Genomic DNA, 22,092 nt, shown 5'->3' on the forward strand with positions numbered 1-22,092 from the left:
AGTTGGAGTGATGAAGTAAGACGAGTTCTATGGCAATTGATGCTTGATAAAGGTGTTAGGACCTACACCGAAACGTCGCACTAATTGTAATAAAGAAGTTGTTCATCCATAGAACTCGTCTTACTGTAAACGTTTAGTTCACTTCAATTAAGAAAAGTCAGCATTTAAACAATTAGAAATAATGTTAAAAACATAATTGAAAAACAGTCATGTTATTATTATTGTTGTTGTTGTTTTTGTTGTTGTTGTTGTTGTTGTTATTATTATTATTATTATTATTATTTAAATGGAAGCTAGTAGATTTTACGTTTGGTTGGTTTGTTTTCACTTTTTCTTAAATTATCCCTTATGGTATACTCACAGTTTCCCATCCAAATACAATTGGCATGACAAACCGCATCATGTGTTTTTTACTTCCCACATTTGATGAAGATTTGCATATATAAGGGGTTGTGTTGTCCACAACTGATCGCATCTACTGGTTTCCGTCTCTCTCGCTCTGCGCGTCTCCAACTTTTGATATGAAGAGACGGAGCCCAGCCTATCGCGTGCGTGGACGAGTATGACCTTGCACGTCATATCGGTCGGGGAATCCCATAGTCACGTGACCACGTTCGGGGCAGACGCGAGGCATTCCCCGCCACTTTTGACAAGGTATGTTATTTAATCCAATATCTGTTTATTGCATTGATTGTTCAACTATTAGAGAGGAAAGAGTTGTTGAGAATTCAATAACACAAAAATATGTGAATAGAAATGCGCCGATTCACAGTGAACGGTGTAATATTAATCACCGAAAAACAGCACCAACCGGAATATCAACAATGATGGTCGCCATCTTTGGAGAAATGGCTTCGACAAATTTCCTGTTTCCCCTGCTTCCATTAAATTTGCGGAGTAGACCTATTATCGTGTATGCATTTTGCAAAAAGATGTATATGGGATGTAAAAAGCTATTTGTTGCATGGTAAACCGCAGTCAGTAGATCTCTAGCCGAGGGAATATCTCGTTTATATCAGAAATTATCTCCCCTTTCACATCGATCGCAGTGAATACAAACTGTACAAGATCATGTTTAACGACATATTAGAAAGTACCATTTCTTCATATATTTGCCAGCCTTTTCAGTAGTAGTGTACATCGTGAATCAACACAGTTTGGGGCACATTGAAATCACGTTGACCAAATTTTCAGTTAGTCCTATTGCTTCCGAGAATTCCTTATAATGATATCATTAGTAGTAGAAACCCCATATTGAGAATGTAAACAGATTCCAAACAAGTTTCGATACTCACTGCACTGGTTGTTGACCTTTTGGCAATGATACAAAATATTGCAGCACAGATGCAGAACAGATAAGTTGAAATCAAAACAAATTTGTACCCTTAGAAATAGCCGAGAGCCACGTATACATACATATGCAAATAATTAGTATACTCGGATCCCATGGTACCGCGGCATTCATCGTATAGCAGCATTTGTGATTTCTGGTAGTTCACGCCATACACGCCTCTTAGCAGCTGTCTGTTAGTGCAAATCAGTAACCAGGAAGTTTTCACTTCGTAAACAATTTCAATTTTCACGGAATGTTTCGTCTGCTGTAAGTAAGGAGTTATAAATGCGTTGATACATACTTCTGTGATTTTTAAAAATATTGCCTAACCCCCATCTATCAATGGACAACGATATAACCCACAGTTCCCCAAGTAAACTTTCTCTATCGACCTGAACTAGATCATCTGCATATTCATGGCGACTAATCAGGCAACAGAAGTTAAGTAGTTCCGCACATTTTTCCCCGCTCTGTGCCAAGAATCTATTGGAAGATCGTAAGGGCCATAATGCCAAACTTAGAAATATGTTCTTCACCATGTAGCCAAAAGATAAATACATACTTTGGGCTTACTAGGAGTGCTTTTTATATATCTATTGTTGACGTTAAACACTTTTCCATTTTGTGACAAATTATTGTCATCCAATTTTTTTATAAAAAATCTTAGAATATTATTTCTGATATTTTGTTGATGACTTATAAAAATATTTTTCTCTTACTTTTCGGTAAATATGAATTGAATACCTATTACTGATAACACATTTAGAATTTTACCTGTGCTGTTTTTGCACATGTCTGGACAAATCACTGATGTCTGGCATGATCATGCTAAGTGGTTGGTAGAATTTTGTCCTCTTTTTGTCCAATTCGGACCTCCATACACAACTTTTATCTGTACCGCGATACGATGGAGTTCTCTCCCTTGTCAAACAGAGCGCGAGGCCCGGCTTTTACTCGGAGCTACTAATGTAAATAATGAACTTTTATCAGTAAAATATGAACTGTACAGTAAAATAAATGACATCTGATACAGAGAACACGAATAATCATAAAGGTTAGTGAGTGCAGTTTGTTCCGTTCAGCGTACATGACAAGTACCGTGATACCCCGAGGTTGCAGGCTATATAACGAATACGGTTTTACATTCCTTACTTCAGATATCAAACCATTAGAAAGTACAATCTGAAGAGTGCATAAAAGGCTTGCAGCGTTAGAAATTGGCACTAGTCCTATTGTCCTCGCCAAACTGCCCAATGGTTAAGGTATCATAAGGACCAGTAGAAATTTGCCATTATTAAGGGTTTTGCTATATGTTATCATTATAAGGACTAGTGGACTAAAACAGTTAGTTTCTATCACAGGTTTGTGTCAATTAAACTAAATCTTTCTTGATGGCACTCTTACCTCTCAAAGAGCGCATCTTTAAAGGGAAACAACACTCCAAGTTTGAGAGTCTTGAAATATGGATAGGAATTTTCTCCGTGGGTTCAAAATTTGCTTATTATGGACTATAATTTTTCACTGATTCGACTTGAGTTTGGTGCATTCTTAATACAGCTACTGCATGAAAACTAAATGCAAACATCGTAATTACAACTGACAAAAGTTATATGTATAATATCAGGCAGGTACCTTGTTCGAGGAATTTATCAGCAGATATCCACATAAAGGAACAATATCCCATACACCTGAAGCTGTACAAAGAAACTTGTCAGATGTAGCATGTCTTTGTCACATTTTAATATTTTAAAGTATCTAGTGTTTCAGGATATAATGACCCATGTTCGTTTCTCAACTGACCACATAAGTTTGTTACTGGCGTTTTACATAGGTGTCAAGTTGAGAGAGCACATATGACAACTCTGTTTATGATGTCCTCGGTTCTTATAAAAATCCATAGAGTTAGACAACAATGAGCAATCAATCAACATATCAGGGTTTTTTCCTGACTTACAAAAGATGGGGTCCCCCAATAATTAATTTTAAGGGTCCTTGCAGGCAATATGAGGGTCCTGTAAAGTGATGAAATGGTGTAGTGTACTGTACGTTAAGATAATTACTTTAGAGTCTGGGATGTATCAATGATCTTGTGGACAGTGGTCATGATTGATGGATGAAATAACAGACACCCATAAGTGCTCTTGATGTGCTGTAGGTACAATGAATATTATTGTGCAGCCCTCAGCCCGAAGTATTATTTTTTCTGCATCCATTCTCTACATTTGTGCGTACTGGACGCACATTTGTGCATATTGTATGCACATTTGTGAGTCGCGCAAACCCCTGAAATATTATCGGCTAATCTTTCAATCAAAGTTTGTTGTTTTTACATCGGCAGTTCAGACCCGGATATAGGAGTATTCTGTCTGCTTTAGTGAACTTACATATAATGTATAAAAACGCTAACTTTCAACAAGTCCACTGAGCAAGATAACAGTAATTAATCAACCTATCATTGGCTAATCCCTTGATTGAAGTTTTTTGCAGCCCTGCTGATTATTCCTCTCTTGCTGCGCTGCCACGTGCATATTACATGACATGTAGTACATTCACCACATCTTTTTGTTTGTTTGTTGTTTAATGCTGCACTCAGCAATATTTCAGCTATATGACGGCAGTCTGTAAATAATCAAGTCTGGACCAGACAATCCAGTGATTGACATCATGAGCTTTGATCCATGCAATTGGGACCGATGACATGCATCAACCAAGTCAGCGAGCCTGACCACCCGATCCCATTTGTCGCCACTTACGACAAGCATAGTCACCTTTTACGGCAAGCGTTGGGTTGCTGAAGACCAATTCTACCCAGGATCTCACCACATCTGGACATTATAAAGCAATCAATGGTTCGCAGTGTGTCTGGGATTATATACAACATCGTTAACGCCAATTTCTACCTCTGTAAGATTAGGTTATATCACATCTGGACATATAACCTAATCTTTTATTATCCCAGACACAATGCGAAACCACTGATTGCTTTATAACCTTGACACCCTCATAGGCAGTGGTGAACGTTATTGAGATATTTTTCAGTCTCCGTCATTTAATCTGAGTAGTTCTACCATAAAGTATACCTGTAATCAAGTCATCAACCAAACATCAAATGACGACAAACACCATGACAAATACACAGGTGTAGGGTTGTACCATGAAACATGGATGGCAAGAAGGGAGTAGTAATTGTTGTATTATATGAAATTTGCTTGAAAAATAAGGGTTGTTGTTGAGTCTATGAACTGAAATTCATTGTAACAAAATTAATACGTACACGTTTTCTTCATACCAAACTACATAATTGTACATACATATTTACACACCCAGATGAATTTGCATGGTGAAAAGTTATAGTAAGCATCATCCACTCAAATGCGAGGATTCAAGGGGATTTCCCTCGCTGTCAACAAGGTTTTCCAGTTGGCCCCTCGCTGGTCAGAAGCCCAGTTTGTTGGTCACTGGCACTAATTGGCTTCTGGTGATTACGAGGGGGGCACAGGTGGCCCAGTCATCTTAGGCGCCGCAATTTGCTGTGCAGAGTTGCGCCAGAAACCTATGATTGTGGGTACGAATCCCCAGATTATGTTTCTAGGTTTGTCAGCACCATACCCGTGCTCGTGGCTTTCACCCAAGTGGTAAACGTCTGAGACCTGCATCACTTGGGGATTTCCTCCCACATTAAGCCGACACGCCGTGATATAACTGGAATAGTGTTAAAAGCGGCGTTAAACCCAACTCACTCACTCACTCACTCACTCACTCACTCACTCACTCACTCACTCACTCACTCACTCACTCACTCACTCTGGTGATTACGCTGGCTATTTAGAATGGCGCTGGCTAGTCTATTGAATGTTGAGTGTTGTTTACATTTAATAATGTTAAACTCTCAAACCTAAACATTGACCCTATTAGCTCTCAAAGTGCACATGTTTACCATGTTAACTGTCAAAGGACTCATCTTAACTGCTAGCTGTTAAAGGACCCATCTTTACTATGTTGACTCTCAATGGGCTGTCTTTACCATGTTAACTGTTAAGGGGCACATGTTAATTATTTTAACTGTTATGGGGCACATCCTAACCATGTTAACTTTCAAAGGGGGACCAGGTCGTCTAGTCCCCTTGGACGCCAAATTTCTTTTGCACAAAGTTGGTTTCACCCCAAGTATGTCTCCAGGTTTGTCAGCACCATACCTGTGCTACTGGGATTCACCAAAGTGGTAAACACGCAGACCTGCATATACTTAGGGCTTTCCTCCCACATTAAGCTGAAATGCTGTGATATAACTTAAATACTGTTCAAAACAGCGTTAAATCCAACTAACTCACTCACATCTATACCATGTTAACTCTCAGTAGACCCATGAAGATCCAGGGTAAAATAGGTCTTCAGCGATCCATGCTTGCCGTAAAAGGCGACTATGCTTGTCGTAAAAGGCGACTAACGGGATCGGGTGGTCAGTTTCACCTGACTTGGTTGATGCATGTCATCGATCCCAAATGCGCGGATTGATGCTCATGATATTAATCACTGGATTGTCTGGTCCAGACTCGACTATTTACAGACCGCCGTCATATAGCTGGAATATTGCTGAGTGCGGCATTAAACAAACAAAACAAAACAAACATACTTCAAGTATATTTTTGTCCCTGCTGTTCCAGGATATTTTAGAAAAAGGAGACGTCAAAGCCGTCCAACATGCCGGCAGCTCGTCAACGTAAACGCGTAGGAGGAGCAGGAGGAGGAAAGAAGATACGGATGACAGATGAACCAGACTTGTCCGAGGTTCCCGACGTCCCCAGCGACATTATAAGTGAACCGCCACCAGAGGTTGCTTTGTAAGTGAATTCTATAACTAAGGGGATTTGACAAGAATAGCATAGGTCTAAAGTTTCCTGTGAATGTGTCACAAAAAGTGGTTACAAGCATGTTTTGACTTTCTGGCTTATTTTGGAACACTGAAAGAAGTAATGTTTTGCTGATGAACTTCGGGTATTTTCAGTGGTGTGGCTGAGCCAGAAACTACAGACCCCTTTGAAGAGCCTCCGGCGAAACCTCCACCCAAGAGAAAGAGAAATCAGAAGAAAGATGATGTAAGTCGTTATATGACTAATTTTGAAAGTTCTTGTGTTTTTGTGCAGATCACAATGGAACTGTTATAATGAGTTTTCGTTGTTGTTGAGCACACTTAGAAATCTTACTTTTTTAATGATAAAAAAGTGTTTATTATATGAAACCAGAAATAAACCGAACTAGACAGACATAATTTCTTTAATACCAACAGTAGAAATTAACATTTTTATTCCTTATAATGCTAACATAAAGCAAAACCCTACAACCATATAGCACATTTCTACTTGTCCTTATGACACCTTAACTAGAGAGCAGTTTGGCAAGCACTACAGGAGTAGTGCCAATTTCTAACGCTTAATAATCATCAGTACTTAGCAAAGGAACTTACTCCAACATTTAATATTATTGATGGTGTCAGTTGACTTGAGTCTTGTAAAGGTTTCAGTTGTTGGTGGAATGATTAGGTGATTTGGGAGACACACATTGTTATTTGTTTAAAGGGAGAATGCCACAGGTTATTTTAGGTTTCCAGATTTAGTGAGATTTAAACTGAGAATAATAACTGTATTTAGACAAGGGAGTAAACTGACTTTAAAAGTCCAGTTTCCAATCTCAATAAAACAGAAAAGGGAAGGATTTCAAAATTACAACTGCTTATTGTCTAGACTTGGTGAAATAACATTCTCCGAGTTCAATGATGATTCTAATTCTTGGCACACTTTAATTCCAAAGGGATCAACTAAACATGTGCATGCCATGTGGCACGTTTGGAAAATATATACACAACTGCAGTGCTAGGATGGTAACACTGCTTTAACTGTGAGCAAGTTAATAGATTGGAGTTGTTTGTTTCTGAACGTCCACAGTCTGGAAAGAAGAAGAAGGGAGATGGTGCAGGTCCTCGGCGCGGCAAAGTTGATGACGATTTACTGGAAGGGAGTCTGTTTGATGTGGTCCGGGCAGGCAAGGCATCCCTACAGGTATGTGACATCGTACATATTGCGGGGCGGTTGGGTAGCCTAGTGGTTAAAGCGTTCGCTCGTCATGCCGAATACCCGGGTTCGATTCCTGACATGGGTACAATGTGTGAAGCCCATTTGTGGTGTCCCCCGCCGTGATATTGCTGGAATATTGCTAAAAGTGGCGTTAAACCATACCCACTCACTCTCACTCATTCGTACATATTGCAATGAATAACAATCAGTGATGATGATGATGGGTGGTGGGACAGGTTATGCGTTAGCTCGTCACACTGAAGGCCGTGGTTTGATTCCCTACACGGATGTGATGTGTGAAGCCAATCTCATAAAAATCAGATCGTAGTTCTCGCTATCGCTAAACAAAGATCTGAGGATCTCCCATTACGGGTCACATCAGAACGACCTTTCATCCAACCAATCAGAGCGTCGCTTACCAGATCATGAAAGTGACAGTCGGAATGTGTTTTCTAATCATGCAGCCATGAAATATTTAACACGGAGTATTCCGAGCGACAGTTAAGGTTTTATCGTTATATCCATACAATCTAGGCCATCTATCATGATCTATAAGCCATACCAGAATGTTCTTATCAGTTTTAAAATTTTAAATCGATAATACGTCATAATATGTTTTGAATCATAGTCTCCAGTTTGAAACTAGTGTTTGTCGTAAAGCTTGAGAAAGCTGCCTTCTGATTGGCTGATGTTGATTTCTTGTCAATCATTTCATTGGTCGGCCAAAATTCCCGAAAGGTCGTTCTGACGCGACCTGTAATGGGATGTCCTCAGATCTTTGTTTAGCGGTAGCGAAAACTAAGATCTGATTTTAATGAGATTGTGTGTGAAGCCCATTTAAGGTGTCCCCTGCCATGATAATGCGGGAATGTTGCTACAAGCGGCGTAAAACCCAACACACTGCTAACTGATATTGCTTCAGAATGTATTTTCTTGTGAAGCATGTAATTAACTATGTGCATGTTTGATGTAAATTGTCAAGTTACATCACATAGTTTCTTTGTTTGTTGTCTAACGCCACACTCAGCAATATTCCAGCTATATGACAGCGGTCGGTGAATAATCAAGTCTGGACCAGACAATCCAGTGATTGATATCATCAGCATCGTCTCCATATATTTGGATGACATGCATCAACCAATTCAGCGAGCCTAACCACCCGATCCCGTTAGTCTCCTCTTACGACAAGCATTAGGGCCTTTTTTTGACCAGCATGGGTTGCTGAACATTTATTCTAACCTGGATCTTCCCAGGTCCGATAGCATGGATTATATGGATCCATTATAAGTCCATGTCACCATGTTTACTGGCACTGCTAGCTGTCTCCATTGACATGTTTCATTCTGTTGTAGGCCGTGGTGGACGACTGGATCGAGTCCTACAAGGCAGACAGAGATGCAGCTCTTCTTGAGCTTATCCAGTTCTTCATCCAGTGCTCCGGATGTAAGGGGAAGATAACTCCGTATATGTACGCAAACATGGAACATGCAGAGATCATCAGGAAAATGACAGAAGAGTTCGATGAAGTACGTGCCTTGTTTGTTGGGACTGTGTCATACAGGCTGACAATGCAGCATAATGGTTTTAATTTTACCTTATCCTGACTCGTAATTATTGCTGGTCTAATCTCATCTCATTTCTGAAAGGTAGTTGAAACTTCATGAACATTGTACTCGGAAAACAAAAAACAGCTCACCCAAATGCACCCCTTAGGCGCACATGTGCACCAGAAGCACGTGGCCAATCCGGTAGACATGCCACTCTTTCATTTTCACGCCTACTAGGGCTGTTACGATTCACTCGCGCATTTGGTGAATCGAACTGTATCCATTCATGAATTGAATTCGTTATTCGTGGCCACTAGAATCGAATATTTATGAACATGCAGTCATGTGCACTTACATAAAAATACCCATAAGAACATATTATATGCATAGATTTCTTCAAAAGACAACACTCTTATACTATTTAATTTGACAGTATTGTGGTCACTGGTCATTGTCGCATTTGAGCAGATACTAGTACCTGGATAAGTGGAGTATATATATGTATAATATAGCCAGTTTGGGATGATAAATGAACAGACTCACACACCTATTGGTGGAACTACCAACTACTGTGGGATATAAGCAATAAGCATGAGCCAGGATAAGGTCAAATGTGTATTTAAAAAAAGTAAAAATAGCATTTATACCTATCCTGACTCATATGCTGAAGTGCACACCCAGCCGTGCCCAACTTCAACCTCATGCGTGTTTCAACAGTAGGTAAGAGAATGAGAGAGTGACAAGTCCACCGGATTTGTCACATGCTTACGGCGCTCAGGGGTGCGTTCAGGTGAGCTGTTTTTCTGTTCTCAGGGAACATTGTTCAGGAAGTTTCCACTACTTAACAGCATCTTCCTGGGGCAAGGGAGTTAACTGACTTGTAAAAGTCCATCAGTGTTATGTTCCTTCTATGTCCTTCCTATCGACCAATCAGTCCGGTAATATTAGGCTTGGATCGCTAAATCATGTGACTGTCAGTCCCTGTACGAGTCTGAGCGGGCCAAGCAACAGTCTAAGATTAGTAAATAATCAAGTCTGGACCAGACAATCCAGTGATTGACATCATGAGCATCGATCCACGCATTTAAGATCGATGACACGTATCAACCAAGTCAGCAAACCTGACCACCCGATCCCGTTAGTCGCCTTTTACGACAAGCATAGTCGCCTTTTACGGCAAGTATGGGTTGCTGAAGACCTATTCTACCCCGGAATCTTCACGGGTCAAATTGCATACCGCATCTTCCTGGGGCAAGGGAGTTAACTGGCTTGTAAAAGTCCATCAGTGGCTATTATGAGTTATGTCCCTTCTAGGTCCTTTCTATTGACCAATCAGTCCGGTAATATTAGGCATGGATCGCTAAATCATGTGACTGTCAGTCCCTGTTGACAGGCAAATAAAGTACCTTATATATCTTTGTTGTTGAACTAAATATTGGTGATAATCAAACAATTCTTTGAACGAAGTCAGCTTGTCTTTTATATTAATGGATTCCCATCTATTTTTACTGCAAAGAACTTTATTTGGAGACATAGTCTTGAATCAAAGTGAAAAGTTGAATATGATGTTGAAAAAATAAAAGCAGGTATTTTTCATACTTTTTTTTATTTCATTGAAGTTGGGACTGGCAATAATTGGATGGGACTTTAGAGATTTTTAGAGTAGCCTGGAAGTGGCAGGGGTTTCATCCCCGGCCGCATCATACCAAAAGACGTTAATAGAGGGTACTTGTTCTTACCCTGTTTGGCGCTTGGCATTAAGGGGCTAAAACAAGGACTGGTCGGCTCGGAGTCAGTATACTGTGTCTGAGTGGGGTATTCATGTTAAACTGCGGCCTGGTATCTCAGTGAGCTAGCACTATAAATCGGCATCAGTCCGGACTAGTACAAGCAGCCACACACACACACGTACATGCACGTCGCTATATAAGTGCAATAATCTTGGACGCGACGTTAAACCCCATTTCACCTCACCTCACCACATCGCTATAGAAGTGCAATAATCTTGGATGTGAAGCTATTCCCCATTTCCCCTCACCTGGAGCTGATGTTAAGCCTAAACTCACTCACTTCCAGGACAGCGGCGATTACCCTCTGATCATGAGTGGGCCACAGTGGAAGAAGTTCAAGCAGAACTTTAACGAGTTTGTGCAGGTGTTGGTGCGTCAGTGTCAGTACAGCATCATCTACGACCAGTACATGATGGACAACGTCATCTCCCTGCTCACCGGACTCACCGACTCCCAGGTCCGAGCCTTCCGACACACCAGCACACTAGCAGGTAATGTAGCGTTACACGCCAGGTATTGGGGCTTTTCTTATATTAATCTAGACCTCACAGAGGCTGATATTTAGCCTACTTACTTGTGGTGGCCCAGTCGTCTAAGGCGCCGCAATTCGCTGTGCAGAGTTGCGTCCCTTGGCTATGCCAGAAACCTGTGATTGTGGGTTCGAATCCCGGGTGGCCCCGATTATGTTTCCAGGTTTGTCAGCGCCAGACCTGTGCTCGTGGGTTTCACCAAAGTGGTAACGACTAAGACCTGCATCACTTCGGGCTTTCCTCTCACATTAAGCTGACACGCCGTGATATAACTGGAAAATGGTAAAAGCAGCGCTAAACCAAACTCACTTGCTCACTCACTCAGGGTCTGCAGCAATGACAGTAAATCCTGATGAAGCTTTGCAAGATCGATGAGGTTTTCTAAATGGCATTGTGTCTTCACAATGATGAGGTTGTTCTGATAAAAAATAGCAGGTTTTGTTGAATGTCTATCTCTGTTGAAATTTTATATTGTTGAAAATGTGAGGTGCAATGATTTGGCACTATTTTCAAATTATGTCGCATATCTAGTAATTCATTTATTGTGACCCAAACATGCAAAAATCTCATTAGTTTGGTAATAAACTAATCATTGTTAATTACCACAAAAAAATGTTGGAGTTTGTTTTTTATCTTGCAAAACAGTCGTTTTTATTTTTAGAAGGAGCAAAATATTGACAATTACAAATACTTCCAAAAATTATATTTATCTTAGTATTAGAATGATAATGATGTTGAGGATGAAGATTCAGTGTGTGTCATTTCCTAATTGCGTCACCATGGTTACAGCCATGAAGCTGATGACGGCGCTGGTGGATGTCGCACTCAATCTCAGCATCAACCTGGACAACACACAGAGACAGTACGAGTCTGAGCGGGCCAAGCAACAGTCTAAGAGAGCCACTGACAGGCTAGATCTACTCATGACTAAGAGACAAGAGGTATGAAATAAGCTGTTATCTCCCAACTGTTTGTTAAATAACAATTACAAGATTGTACTTCAGCAATACTTCATCTTAATATTATGAGATGCTTTTTTCACTGTGAAAGTCATGGGAAAAATATTTTATGATCCGTGTTAGGAACATAAGTGCTAGATAGTCGCAAGAAAACAGCTAGAGACTAGATAAACTTATTATCTTAGGTTAAAACAAATAAGTCTTGGTTCTCAGGCACCACCCAGATCATCATAAAGTCTGCCGCACATTTTGTTTTTATTTCCATTTTCCAAAAAAATATAAAAATCCTAATACTTAAACACAATGCACAAATAAAATTGAAAATGGAAACAAAAACAAAACGTGCAATGAACTTCATGATGATGTTGGCAGTGCCTGAGAACCAAGACTATTATTATTTTTTAGCCTTAGTAATATTTGTGGAATCATAATTACACAGGATGACATATATTTTTTACCTGTACAAGTTATCACAATTACTTGTGATAAAAATTATTTGACTTGAATATTGTCCCAAATCTCTGTTACTGGTGCAGTGGGGTCGGTTAATACGTTCGCTCCAAACGCCAAAGACCTGGGTTTGATTCTCCACATGGGTACTATGTGTGAAGCCCATTTCTGGTGCTGCCCGCCGTGATATTCCTTGAATATTGCTAAAAGGGTATAAAACCATACTCACTCACTCACTCACTCACCATCCCTTTCCATGTGTAACTTTTCAGCTGGAGGAGAACCAGGCTGAGATCAGGAACATGTTGACGTACATCTTCAAGGGAGTGTTTGTTCACCGATACAGGTAAGTGTTGACTTCCTCATTGCTGCGTTCAGAGCTCCTGATAACGTTTTGAGCAATTGAGATTTTACTCGAAGGTTTCTATTTTAATTGGGTTATACATTTTTCATTGGGTAACCAATATTTTTTCACTCATCCAGTAAACTTTTCTTCCCCCCCCCCACAAATGAGTAAGCATTTTGAGATTTTAAAAAAAAAATGAGATAATGTTTTAGATGTATATGACGGTTCTTAATGTAGGCTTGACTCGGAAAGTAAATTAGCACGTAATTATGTCACGGAAATTAGCTCTGTTGAATGCATGCTGAATAAGCTTCATTGGGTATTTACGCATGCTGTTTTTATACATTTGAGTTTTTTATTTAATGCATGCGTTTCTGTATGCAAGTTAATTGAAAGTAAATGGGTTTTGAATAATTTGGGGTATTTTATGCAAATACACTGCTTATCTGTAGGTCTGCTGCATTGTAATCACAGAAATTGTCAAAAATATTATGTGTAGACAAGAGTTTGTATGAATTTGTATTGATACTCTTGTATCAGCGACCTTTGTTTCTTCTGACATGCTGTTCAATGTCGACATTTTGGGATTTGAATCCCAGGCAACGGTTTAGCTCCAGTACCTACAGGAACTGGTGTACCCTTGATGATCCGGGGTAGAATAGGTCTTCAGCAACCCATGCTTGCCGTGAAGGCAACCATGCTTGTCATAAGAGGCGACTAATGGGATCGGGTGGTCAGGCTCGCTAACTTGGTTGATGCATGTCATCGTATCCCAGTTGCGTGGATCAATGCTCATGATATCAGTCACTGGATTGTCTGGTCCAGGCTTGATTATTTACAGACCGCCATCATATAGCTGGAATATTGCTGTGTGCGGCATTAAACAGGAACTGGTTGTACCCAACTAGCCACTTACCATTTGGTGACAGGTCATTTCAACAGAAAATTTGACAAAGTTTGACAAGACCGTCAAGACCTGTCCCGTGAGGCCCTTGATTAGATCTATCGTGGTCTAAGTGCATTTGAACAGTTATAAATTGGGAAGTGTGCTACACAAAGTCAAAAGTAAATTTAATGAGTACTGATTATGTATCTTGGTCTGGCAGCTGTGGGTTTCACCATAGACTTAACATCTACCACCTGCAACCTTGGATTAATCTAGACCTTCTCAGGGGCCTATATTGAGACTGGGTTTAGTGTAAAGTGCAAGACTTAGTCACTTTAGGCTTTGCTTGCTCACTCACTCACTCACTCACTCACTCACTCACACCCTCCCATTCTCTCTCACTCACTCACTCACTCACTCACTCACTCTTGATGTTACAGAGACACCCAGCCAGAGATCAGATCCATCTGCATGATGGAGATCGGCGTGTGGATGAAGAAATACCCCTTCATGTTCCTCGACGACAGTTATCTCAAATACGTTGGCTGGCTGCTGTATGACAAGGTTGGTTATCTGCCCATTGCTGTAATGATTTTTAAAAGTATTTTGGTTTATCAGCACCTCTGTAGCCTTGTGATTCAGTCCCTTGGCTACAGACATGAAGGTTGCAAGTTCCATTGACTCCACCGTAAAGAAGATGTGTTGTTTGATTGTACACCATTCCTTACATGTCCTTATGTAGATGGTGACATTTCCCATGTAAAAGACCTGTGAAGATCCGGGGTAGAATAGGTCTTCAACAACCTGTAAAAGCCAACTATGCTTGTCTTAAGAGACGACTAACGGGATCGGGTGGTCAGAATCGCTGACTTTGTTGAAGCATGTCATCGATCCCAACTGCCCGAAACGATGCTCATGATTTATAACCCAGGATTGTCTTGTCCAGACTCGATTATTTACATACCGCTGTCAAAGAGCTGGAATATTGCTGAGTGCGGCGTTAAACATTGTTGTTTTTGTACTTTTATGAGTTTGACTATTCCAGGTTGGTGATGTGCGATCGTGGTGCCTGAAGACCTTGTCTCCACTCTATGACTCCTATGATCTCTCTGGAAAACTGGAACTTTTCACCAACAGATTCAAGGTAGGCTGAGAACATACATCAGGCAAATTGGACAACTAAACAACTGGTATGGGTTTCAATCTAACAGTCAGACAACCCATAAAGACTCAGGGTGTAGATTCTTGTCCTTAATGGATACGGTGATCATGCTCGGTGACCTCGTAGATTGCGTGTCAACGATAATGTTTTAACCCCTTATCTGTTTCTTGCCCCTAAGGGGCGGTCGGGTAGCCTAGTGGTAACAGCCTTTCGCTCGTCACGCTGAAGACCCGGGTTCGATTCCCGACATGGGTACAATGTGTGAAGCCCATTTCTGGTGTCCCCCGCCGTGATATTGCTGGAATATTGCTGAAAGCAGCGTAAAACCATTCTCAGTCACTCTCTTCTTGCCTCTATGATGTCAAGAGTTCAGGATTACACCATGTATGCACTTTAAGTTGATAACTTTCAGAAAATGTGGGACAAGATAAAAGAAACATGTCTAGCCTTATTTTCTGAGACAAATCTTATGTGACATTCCTCCAGGACCGCATTGTTGAGATGACACTGGACAAGGAGTACGATGTTGCCGTGCAGGCTGTCAAACTCGTGGTCAGCATCCTCAGGTAAGAATTGATAGTACCATATTCCACGTAATAAGCACCCAGGGCGTTCTCAAAATTAGAAATAGGGGGCTCTTATTAGAATATAATTTTGGTGAAAAAAAACAGATAAGAGATAAATTTCATGGTTTATGCTGACAGCTTGAAATGTTTATATATGACAAGATTATTTTTGTTATTTTTTTACCATTATGATTGTGTTTTTCAGGTACAGTGATAATGTTTTGTCGGACAAGGACAGCGAGAATGTGTACGAGTTGGTTTACTCATCTCACCGCCAGGTGGCGCAGGCAGCCGGCGACTTCCTCAACACCAAGCTCTTCAAGCGTGACGACGAAGCAACGAAGAATCTGAAGTCAGCGAAGGGGAAGAAGCGGAGTCCCAACACCCCGCTCATCAGAGACTTGGTGCTCTTCTTCATTGAGAGTGAGGTGAGAAGGGTTTGTCATCACCAAAGGGACCCACCCTTTAATAGTCTTGGTGGGAGGCTGGTATTTTTGTTAGAGATTTGGTTTGGTTTGGTTTGTTGTTAAACGCTGCACTCAGCAATATTCCAGCTATATGGCAGTGGTCTGTAAATAAGCGAGTCTGGAAAAGACAAGTGACTGACTTCATGAGCATCGATCCACGCAATTGGGATACAGTGACATGTATCAACCAAGTCAGCGAGCCTGACCACCAGATCCTGTTAGCCACCTCTTACGACATGCATAGTTGCCTTTTACGGCATGTCATCATGTCCCAATTGTGTGGATTGATGCTCATGATGTCAATCACTGGATTGTCTGTCCAGACTTGATTATTTACAGACATATAGCTAGAATATTGCTGAGTGCAGCATTAAACAACAAACAAACAAACAAACAAAACAAACATGATTTGGATTGGAAAAAGTGTTTGAAAATGGAAATGAACCCACAATGTCTTGTTACAGCTCCACGAGCATGCGGCCTACCTGGTGGACAGTCTGTGGGAGATCAACGACATGATGAAGGACTGGGAGTGTATGACAGATCTGCTGCTGGAGGAGCCTGGCAGAGGAGAGGAAGGTTGGTTTGTTTGTTTGCTTGTTGGTTTGCAACCTCACTCAGTCACCCATTCAACCTCACTCACTCAGCCTCACTCAACCTCACTCAATTACTCAACCTCACTCAACTTCACTCACTTAAAGTCACTTACCCAGTCACCCAACCTCATTCATCCACTCACTCACTCACTCAACCTCATTGACTCATTCAATCTCACTCAACTTACTCAACCTCACTCACTCAACCTCCCACAACTTCCTCAATCTCACTCACTCAACCTCACTCAATTTACTCAACCTCACTCACTCAACCTCACTCAATTGCTCAACCTCACTCACTCAACCTCCCGCAACTGACTCAACCTCACTTACTCAACCTCACTCAATTTACTCAACCTCACTCACTCAACCTCAATTGCTCAACCTCACTCACTAAACCTCCCGCAACTTACTCAACCTCACTCACTAAACCTCACTCAATTTACACAACCTCACTCACTCAACCTCTCTCACTCAACCTCACTCAATTTACTCAACCTCACTTACTCAACCTCACTTAATTGCTCAACCTCACTCACTCAACCTCCCGCAACTTACTCGACCTCACTTACTCAACCTCACTCAATTTACTCAACCCCACTCACTCAACCTCACTCATTCAAAGTCACTCATTCAACTTACTCAACCTCACTTAATTACTCAACCTCACTCACTCAACCTCACTTAATTACTCAACCTCACTCGCTCAAACTCACTTAATAATTACTTAAACCTCACTTAATTACTCAACCTTACTCACTCAACCTCACTCACTCGCCCACTCACTCTCAAACTTACTCAACTAACTCAACCCACTGAACTCACTCAACTCACTCAATCATCCTAACTCATTCACCAGCAGATGAATACACTTAACAATCCTGTATGATATCAGTAGTATACCAGTATTCCGACCCTGGAGTGAAGCCATTATATATGTATACATATACATCCTACTGCTGCTCCTGGTTCCAGCGCTGGATGACAGACAGGAGACAAGCCTCATTGAGATCATGGTGTGTTGTGTGAAGCAGGCAGCCACAGGAGAGTCCCCGGTGGGCAGAGGCCCCAACAGGAAGGTATGTGATAACAGTCGCAACGGTTGGGACACTGTGAAATACGGAATATGGAATATTGCATGTAGGGCTGGAACGAGGCCTAATGTACTGCCCTGGTAACCCCTATATTACCCGACCCTACCTGGGTACCTGCTGTTGGTTTCAAGAGATAGGTACAAATGTCCGATTGGGAATTGTTTGACCGTAGCCCTGGCAAAATGTATTTAGATACTCATATTAACAATCTCGTCATGCATACGCTGAAGTTGATTGAAGTTTTATCTCTATTCAAACATATAAAGTCAGAAGGAATGTGTGCATAGTCAGAAAGAAATACGAACATTAGTCACTTATAGTGTAACCTTGGAAGTTCTAGAATTTTTTTGCCAATAAACAATATATCGGGTGACTAACGGGTCTGGGTCTGGGTCTGGGTCCGGGTCTGGGTGGTCCTGTGGGTGTCCGTGTCCTACTCAGGAACCACCCTACCCGAGTACCCGAGTTACCCGTCCCAGCCCTAATTGCTCTTAATAATGAAGTCTATGCAAGTTCTGCCCAACACGCGAAATCTTTGATCTGGTGCAGTTTGGGTTGAAATAATGCTATTAAGTTTCTCGATTATTGTCGGGATATTATCTTTTAAAAATATTGTTGGATTCTTTTGAACAATGATGACACCTTAAAAACCACCTATGATACCAGGGGATAGACCTGCTCAGAGGCCGATATTTGGCCCAAGTCTGCAGCAAATATCACTTAAAATTCCCAAATTGGAATTTAAAATTGGCTGACCCCCAGAAGTTGCTTTGTAAAATTCATGACTAGTAAAATTGGGGGTCAGGTGAAATGGGCGTGGCAATCGGGGGAATACCGCTGCTCAATGTGGAGTAAAACAACAAAGAAATGTGACTGGCCTGTTTTTTGTTTGGCAGCTGACAGCCAAGGAAACCAAGCAGGTGATGGAAGACAAGACGAAGCTGACGGAGCACTTCATCGTCACTCTGCCGCAACTGCTGCTGAAGGTAGGGAGCTTCCTGTGAAATAATCTCGTCTGATCCTGCTGGGAAAGTTGCAATTTATTGGATACTTACTTTTTTTTTAGAACTGTAAAACTATTAATTAATATGAGGAAGATATTGAACATTCTGCAATTCAGTTGATAGTTCGACATGACATAGGGGCATTTGTCTCACAATATTTACTTTCTTGTGTTATTAACTGAGGCAGAATCAAATCAAATCAGCATACCGCCAGTCTCAATTATTGTCCGAGTAACAGTCTAGACGGGGTGTTTATTTCTGTATGTTGTTAAATTACATTACAACTAGTCTGAAATAGATAGCTGCAGACTATTTTGATATGACCAATGGTGTCTACCCTTGTTATTCCTCCATTCTGCTGTTACAAATACCCTGAATCCATTCGCAACCATAACATCATTTTGGAAGTGACTCGGGGCGGTTGGGTAGCCTAGTGGTTACAGCGTTCACTCGTCACGCTGAAGACCAGGGTTCGATTCCCGAGGTGGGTACAATGTGTGAAGCCCATTTCTGGTGTCCCCCGCCGTGATATTGCTCGAATATGTCTTAAAGCGGCTTAAAATCAAACTTACTCACTCACTCACTCACTCACTCACTCACTCGGAAGTGATGTCACCATTTTCTTCACTCTTATCAGTAAAGCTTTCGCTCATGGGTGTAATTTGATTGGACAGCTATTTTGAGGATAATAGTTGTCTTGTTAACTGATGATACTTGTTATTACCCTGCCTGGCGCTCGTCAATAAGGGGATAAAACAAGGACTGTTTGGCTCAGAGTCAGTATATTGTCGTGCCGTGGGTTATCCATGTTATACTGCAACATCAGTGCAGTCAGTGGGCTTGTACTATAAAAACCAGCATTTATACGGACTAGTACAACCACACACACACATGCATGCACATTGCTATGTATAAGTGAACGTTATGTGTATGGAGTTAGGCGCATAACAAACGTTGTTGTTGTTGTTAATTCATCCCTGTACTTTCAGTACCTGATGGACCCGGAGAAAGTGGCCAACCTCCTCCTCATCCCCCAGTACTTCGACCTTGACATCTACACATCAAGTCGGCAAGAAAAGGTTACTTGCAAATATTTCTCTCTGTTTTCACAAGAAAAGAAACATTGCAACCTCTCTCTCTCTCTCTCTCTCTCTCTCTCTCTCTCTCTCTCTCTCTCTCTCTCTCCACCCTTTTTGAAGAATACCATTCATGGTAATGTATATTACAACATAACTAAATCAACTGGTAACATGTTTAAAAACAAATAACAGGTATTGACTTTAGCTGTAAAACGTACATTGTTATCTTAGTTATGTGCAAATTGTTGTCTGAATTATGTGTCAGCATTTTTGTATTTAAGTGTGCCTTTTCCCCAAAAGCTGTCTCCTCACTTTAGACTCCCATTGGGTCATATACTGTATTTCCCCGAATATGCGCCCCTGGGCCAACTTCTAGACAAATCTGGGGGCACGGGTCGCCCAGTCGTCTTAGGCGCCGCAGAGTTGCGTCCCTTGGGCACTCCAGAAACCTATGATTGTGGGTTCGAATCACGGTTCACTGTAGGTTTCACCGAAGTGGTAAACGTCTGAGACCTGCATCACTTCGGGCCTTCCTCCCATGTTAAGCTGACACGCCGCGAAATAACTGGAATACTGTTAAAAGCGGCCTTAAACCCAACTCACTCAGCCACTCGAGACCAGTCTGTAACTAACCCCACTGCATATTTTCTTGTTCGCTTATTACGGCAAGTACAAGAACTGCTTTGTGAGAAGATGAAATATTTCTGTCCATTTGTTGAACAATGTTTCTCTCCGTTCCAGCATTTGGAATTGTTGTTGCGTTACCTTCAAGAAACAGTCGACAAGCATACGGATACTGAGGTAAGGGGAGGCAACTCCAACATGGTAGTGTTTTGTAGAAGAATTGTTTATCTTCAGGTTTTACACAGACAAGACATTGTATTCTGGAAATATTTCACACAAAAAACCGAAGTCTATGGTCTACTGGATAGTGCATCTACCTGGAAAGTGGAACGTCGGTTGTTCGATCTCCGGCTGCGTCGTAACAAGATGCTAAAAGATGGTACTTTTTTTTACCCTGCATGTCGCTTGGCATGTGGGGATAAAACAAGGACTGGGAGTCCGTATACTGTGTTTGAGTGGAATATTCATGTTAAACTGTGGTATGGTATCTCAGTGGGTTAGCACTATAAAACCGACACTAAGGATGAATTAGAGTCCTGTGTGTTTTAAGGTCACTTGGTAGATGTCTTGTAATTATAATATGCCTTCTGCTTGAGACTTCGACATGGTTCTTTTGATCGACATTGTTGAAGAATGCTGTTATTTTCTCATCTGCTATAGATGATTGATAGTCAGGTATTGTTTGAGGTGTTGGAGGCGTACTCCATTGATAGTCAGGTATGGTTTGAGGTGTTGGAGGCGTACTCCATTGATAGTCAGGTATGGTTTGAGGTGTTGGAGGCGTACTCCATTGATAGTCAGGTATGGTTTGAGGTGTTGGAGGCGTACTCCATTGATAGTCAGGTATGGTTTGAGGTGTTGGAGGCGTACTCCATTGATAGTCAGGTATGGTTTGAGGTGATGGAGGCGTACTCCATTGATAGTCAGGTATGGTTTGAGGTGTTGGAGGCGTACTCCATTGATAGTCAGGTATGGTTTGAGGTGATGGAGGCGTACTCCATTGATAGTCAGGTATGGTTTGAGGTGATGGAGGCGTACTTCATTGATAGTCAGGTATGGTTTGAGGTGTTGGAGGCGTACTTCATTGATAGTCAGGTATGGTTTGAGGTGATGGAGGCGTACTCAATTGATAGTCAGGTATGGTTTGAGGTGATGGAGGGGTACTCCATTGATAGTCAGGTATGGTTTGAGGTCACAAGTTGGACATGATTGAAGATTGGTACCTGTTCCATGTGTTTCAGGTGTTGGAGGCGTGTGCCAAGTGCTTCGAGTTTTTCTGCAGTGACGAGTATGCCGTTGCAGGCAAATGTGATGTGGCGCGAAAGACTGTTATAGACGGTCTCACTGTGAAGTTCAGAGAAGCTTTGCAAGACTATTTCACAGAGGTAGGTACAGATAAGGCTCTTGGATGAGCAATGTATAGTCCAAAGTCAAACTAGCAAACTCGTATAGATATCTATCACTGCCACCAGTCATGTTCAGTCATAAGCCTTTTCAAAATTAAATATGATGGCATTCCCAAAGACATAAACAAAAGTATGAACATTACTACATTTGTGGTTAGAGGGCAAATTTCAAAATTGTAATG

General features: G+C 41.3%; 1 protein-coding gene across 1 annotated transcript in view; it reads left to right on the forward strand.

Annotated features, from left to right (window-relative positions):
- The first annotated feature begins 586 nt into the window (after positions 1-586).
- Positions 587-22,092, forward strand: part of LOC139447306 (cohesin subunit SA-2-like) — a 59,914-nt gene continuing 38,408 nt past the window's right edge. The window contains exons 1-18 of the mRNA XM_071228608.1: positions 587-654; positions 5,998-6,174; positions 6,339-6,429; positions 7,276-7,389; positions 8,757-8,930; positions 11,028-11,232; positions 12,061-12,212; positions 12,953-13,026; positions 14,353-14,476; positions 14,958-15,056; positions 15,561-15,640; positions 15,846-16,068; positions 16,572-16,686; positions 17,679-17,782; positions 18,694-18,783; positions 19,791-19,880; positions 20,622-20,681; positions 21,746-21,889. Of these exons, the coding sequence (XP_071084709.1) occupies positions 6,035-6,174; positions 6,339-6,429; positions 7,276-7,389; positions 8,757-8,930; positions 11,028-11,232; positions 12,061-12,212; positions 12,953-13,026; positions 14,353-14,476; positions 14,958-15,056; positions 15,561-15,640; positions 15,846-16,068; positions 16,572-16,686; positions 17,679-17,782; positions 18,694-18,783; positions 19,791-19,880; positions 20,622-20,681; positions 21,746-21,889 (2,079 nt within the window). The 5' untranslated portion in view covers positions 587-654; positions 5,998-6,034. The remainder of the gene's footprint in view (positions 655-5,997; positions 6,175-6,338; positions 6,430-7,275; positions 7,390-8,756; positions 8,931-11,027; positions 11,233-12,060; positions 12,213-12,952; positions 13,027-14,352; positions 14,477-14,957; positions 15,057-15,560; positions 15,641-15,845; positions 16,069-16,571; positions 16,687-17,678; positions 17,783-18,693; positions 18,784-19,790; positions 19,881-20,621; positions 20,682-21,745; positions 21,890-22,092) is intronic.

This window comes from Haliotis cracherodii, unplaced genomic scaffold (genome assembly GCF_022045235.1).
Source record: "Haliotis cracherodii isolate W230 unplaced genomic scaffold, xgHalCrac1.p SCAF_7, whole genome shotgun sequence".
Classification (NCBI taxonomy): domain Eukaryota; kingdom Metazoa; phylum Mollusca; class Gastropoda; order Lepetellida; family Haliotidae; genus Haliotis; species Haliotis cracherodii.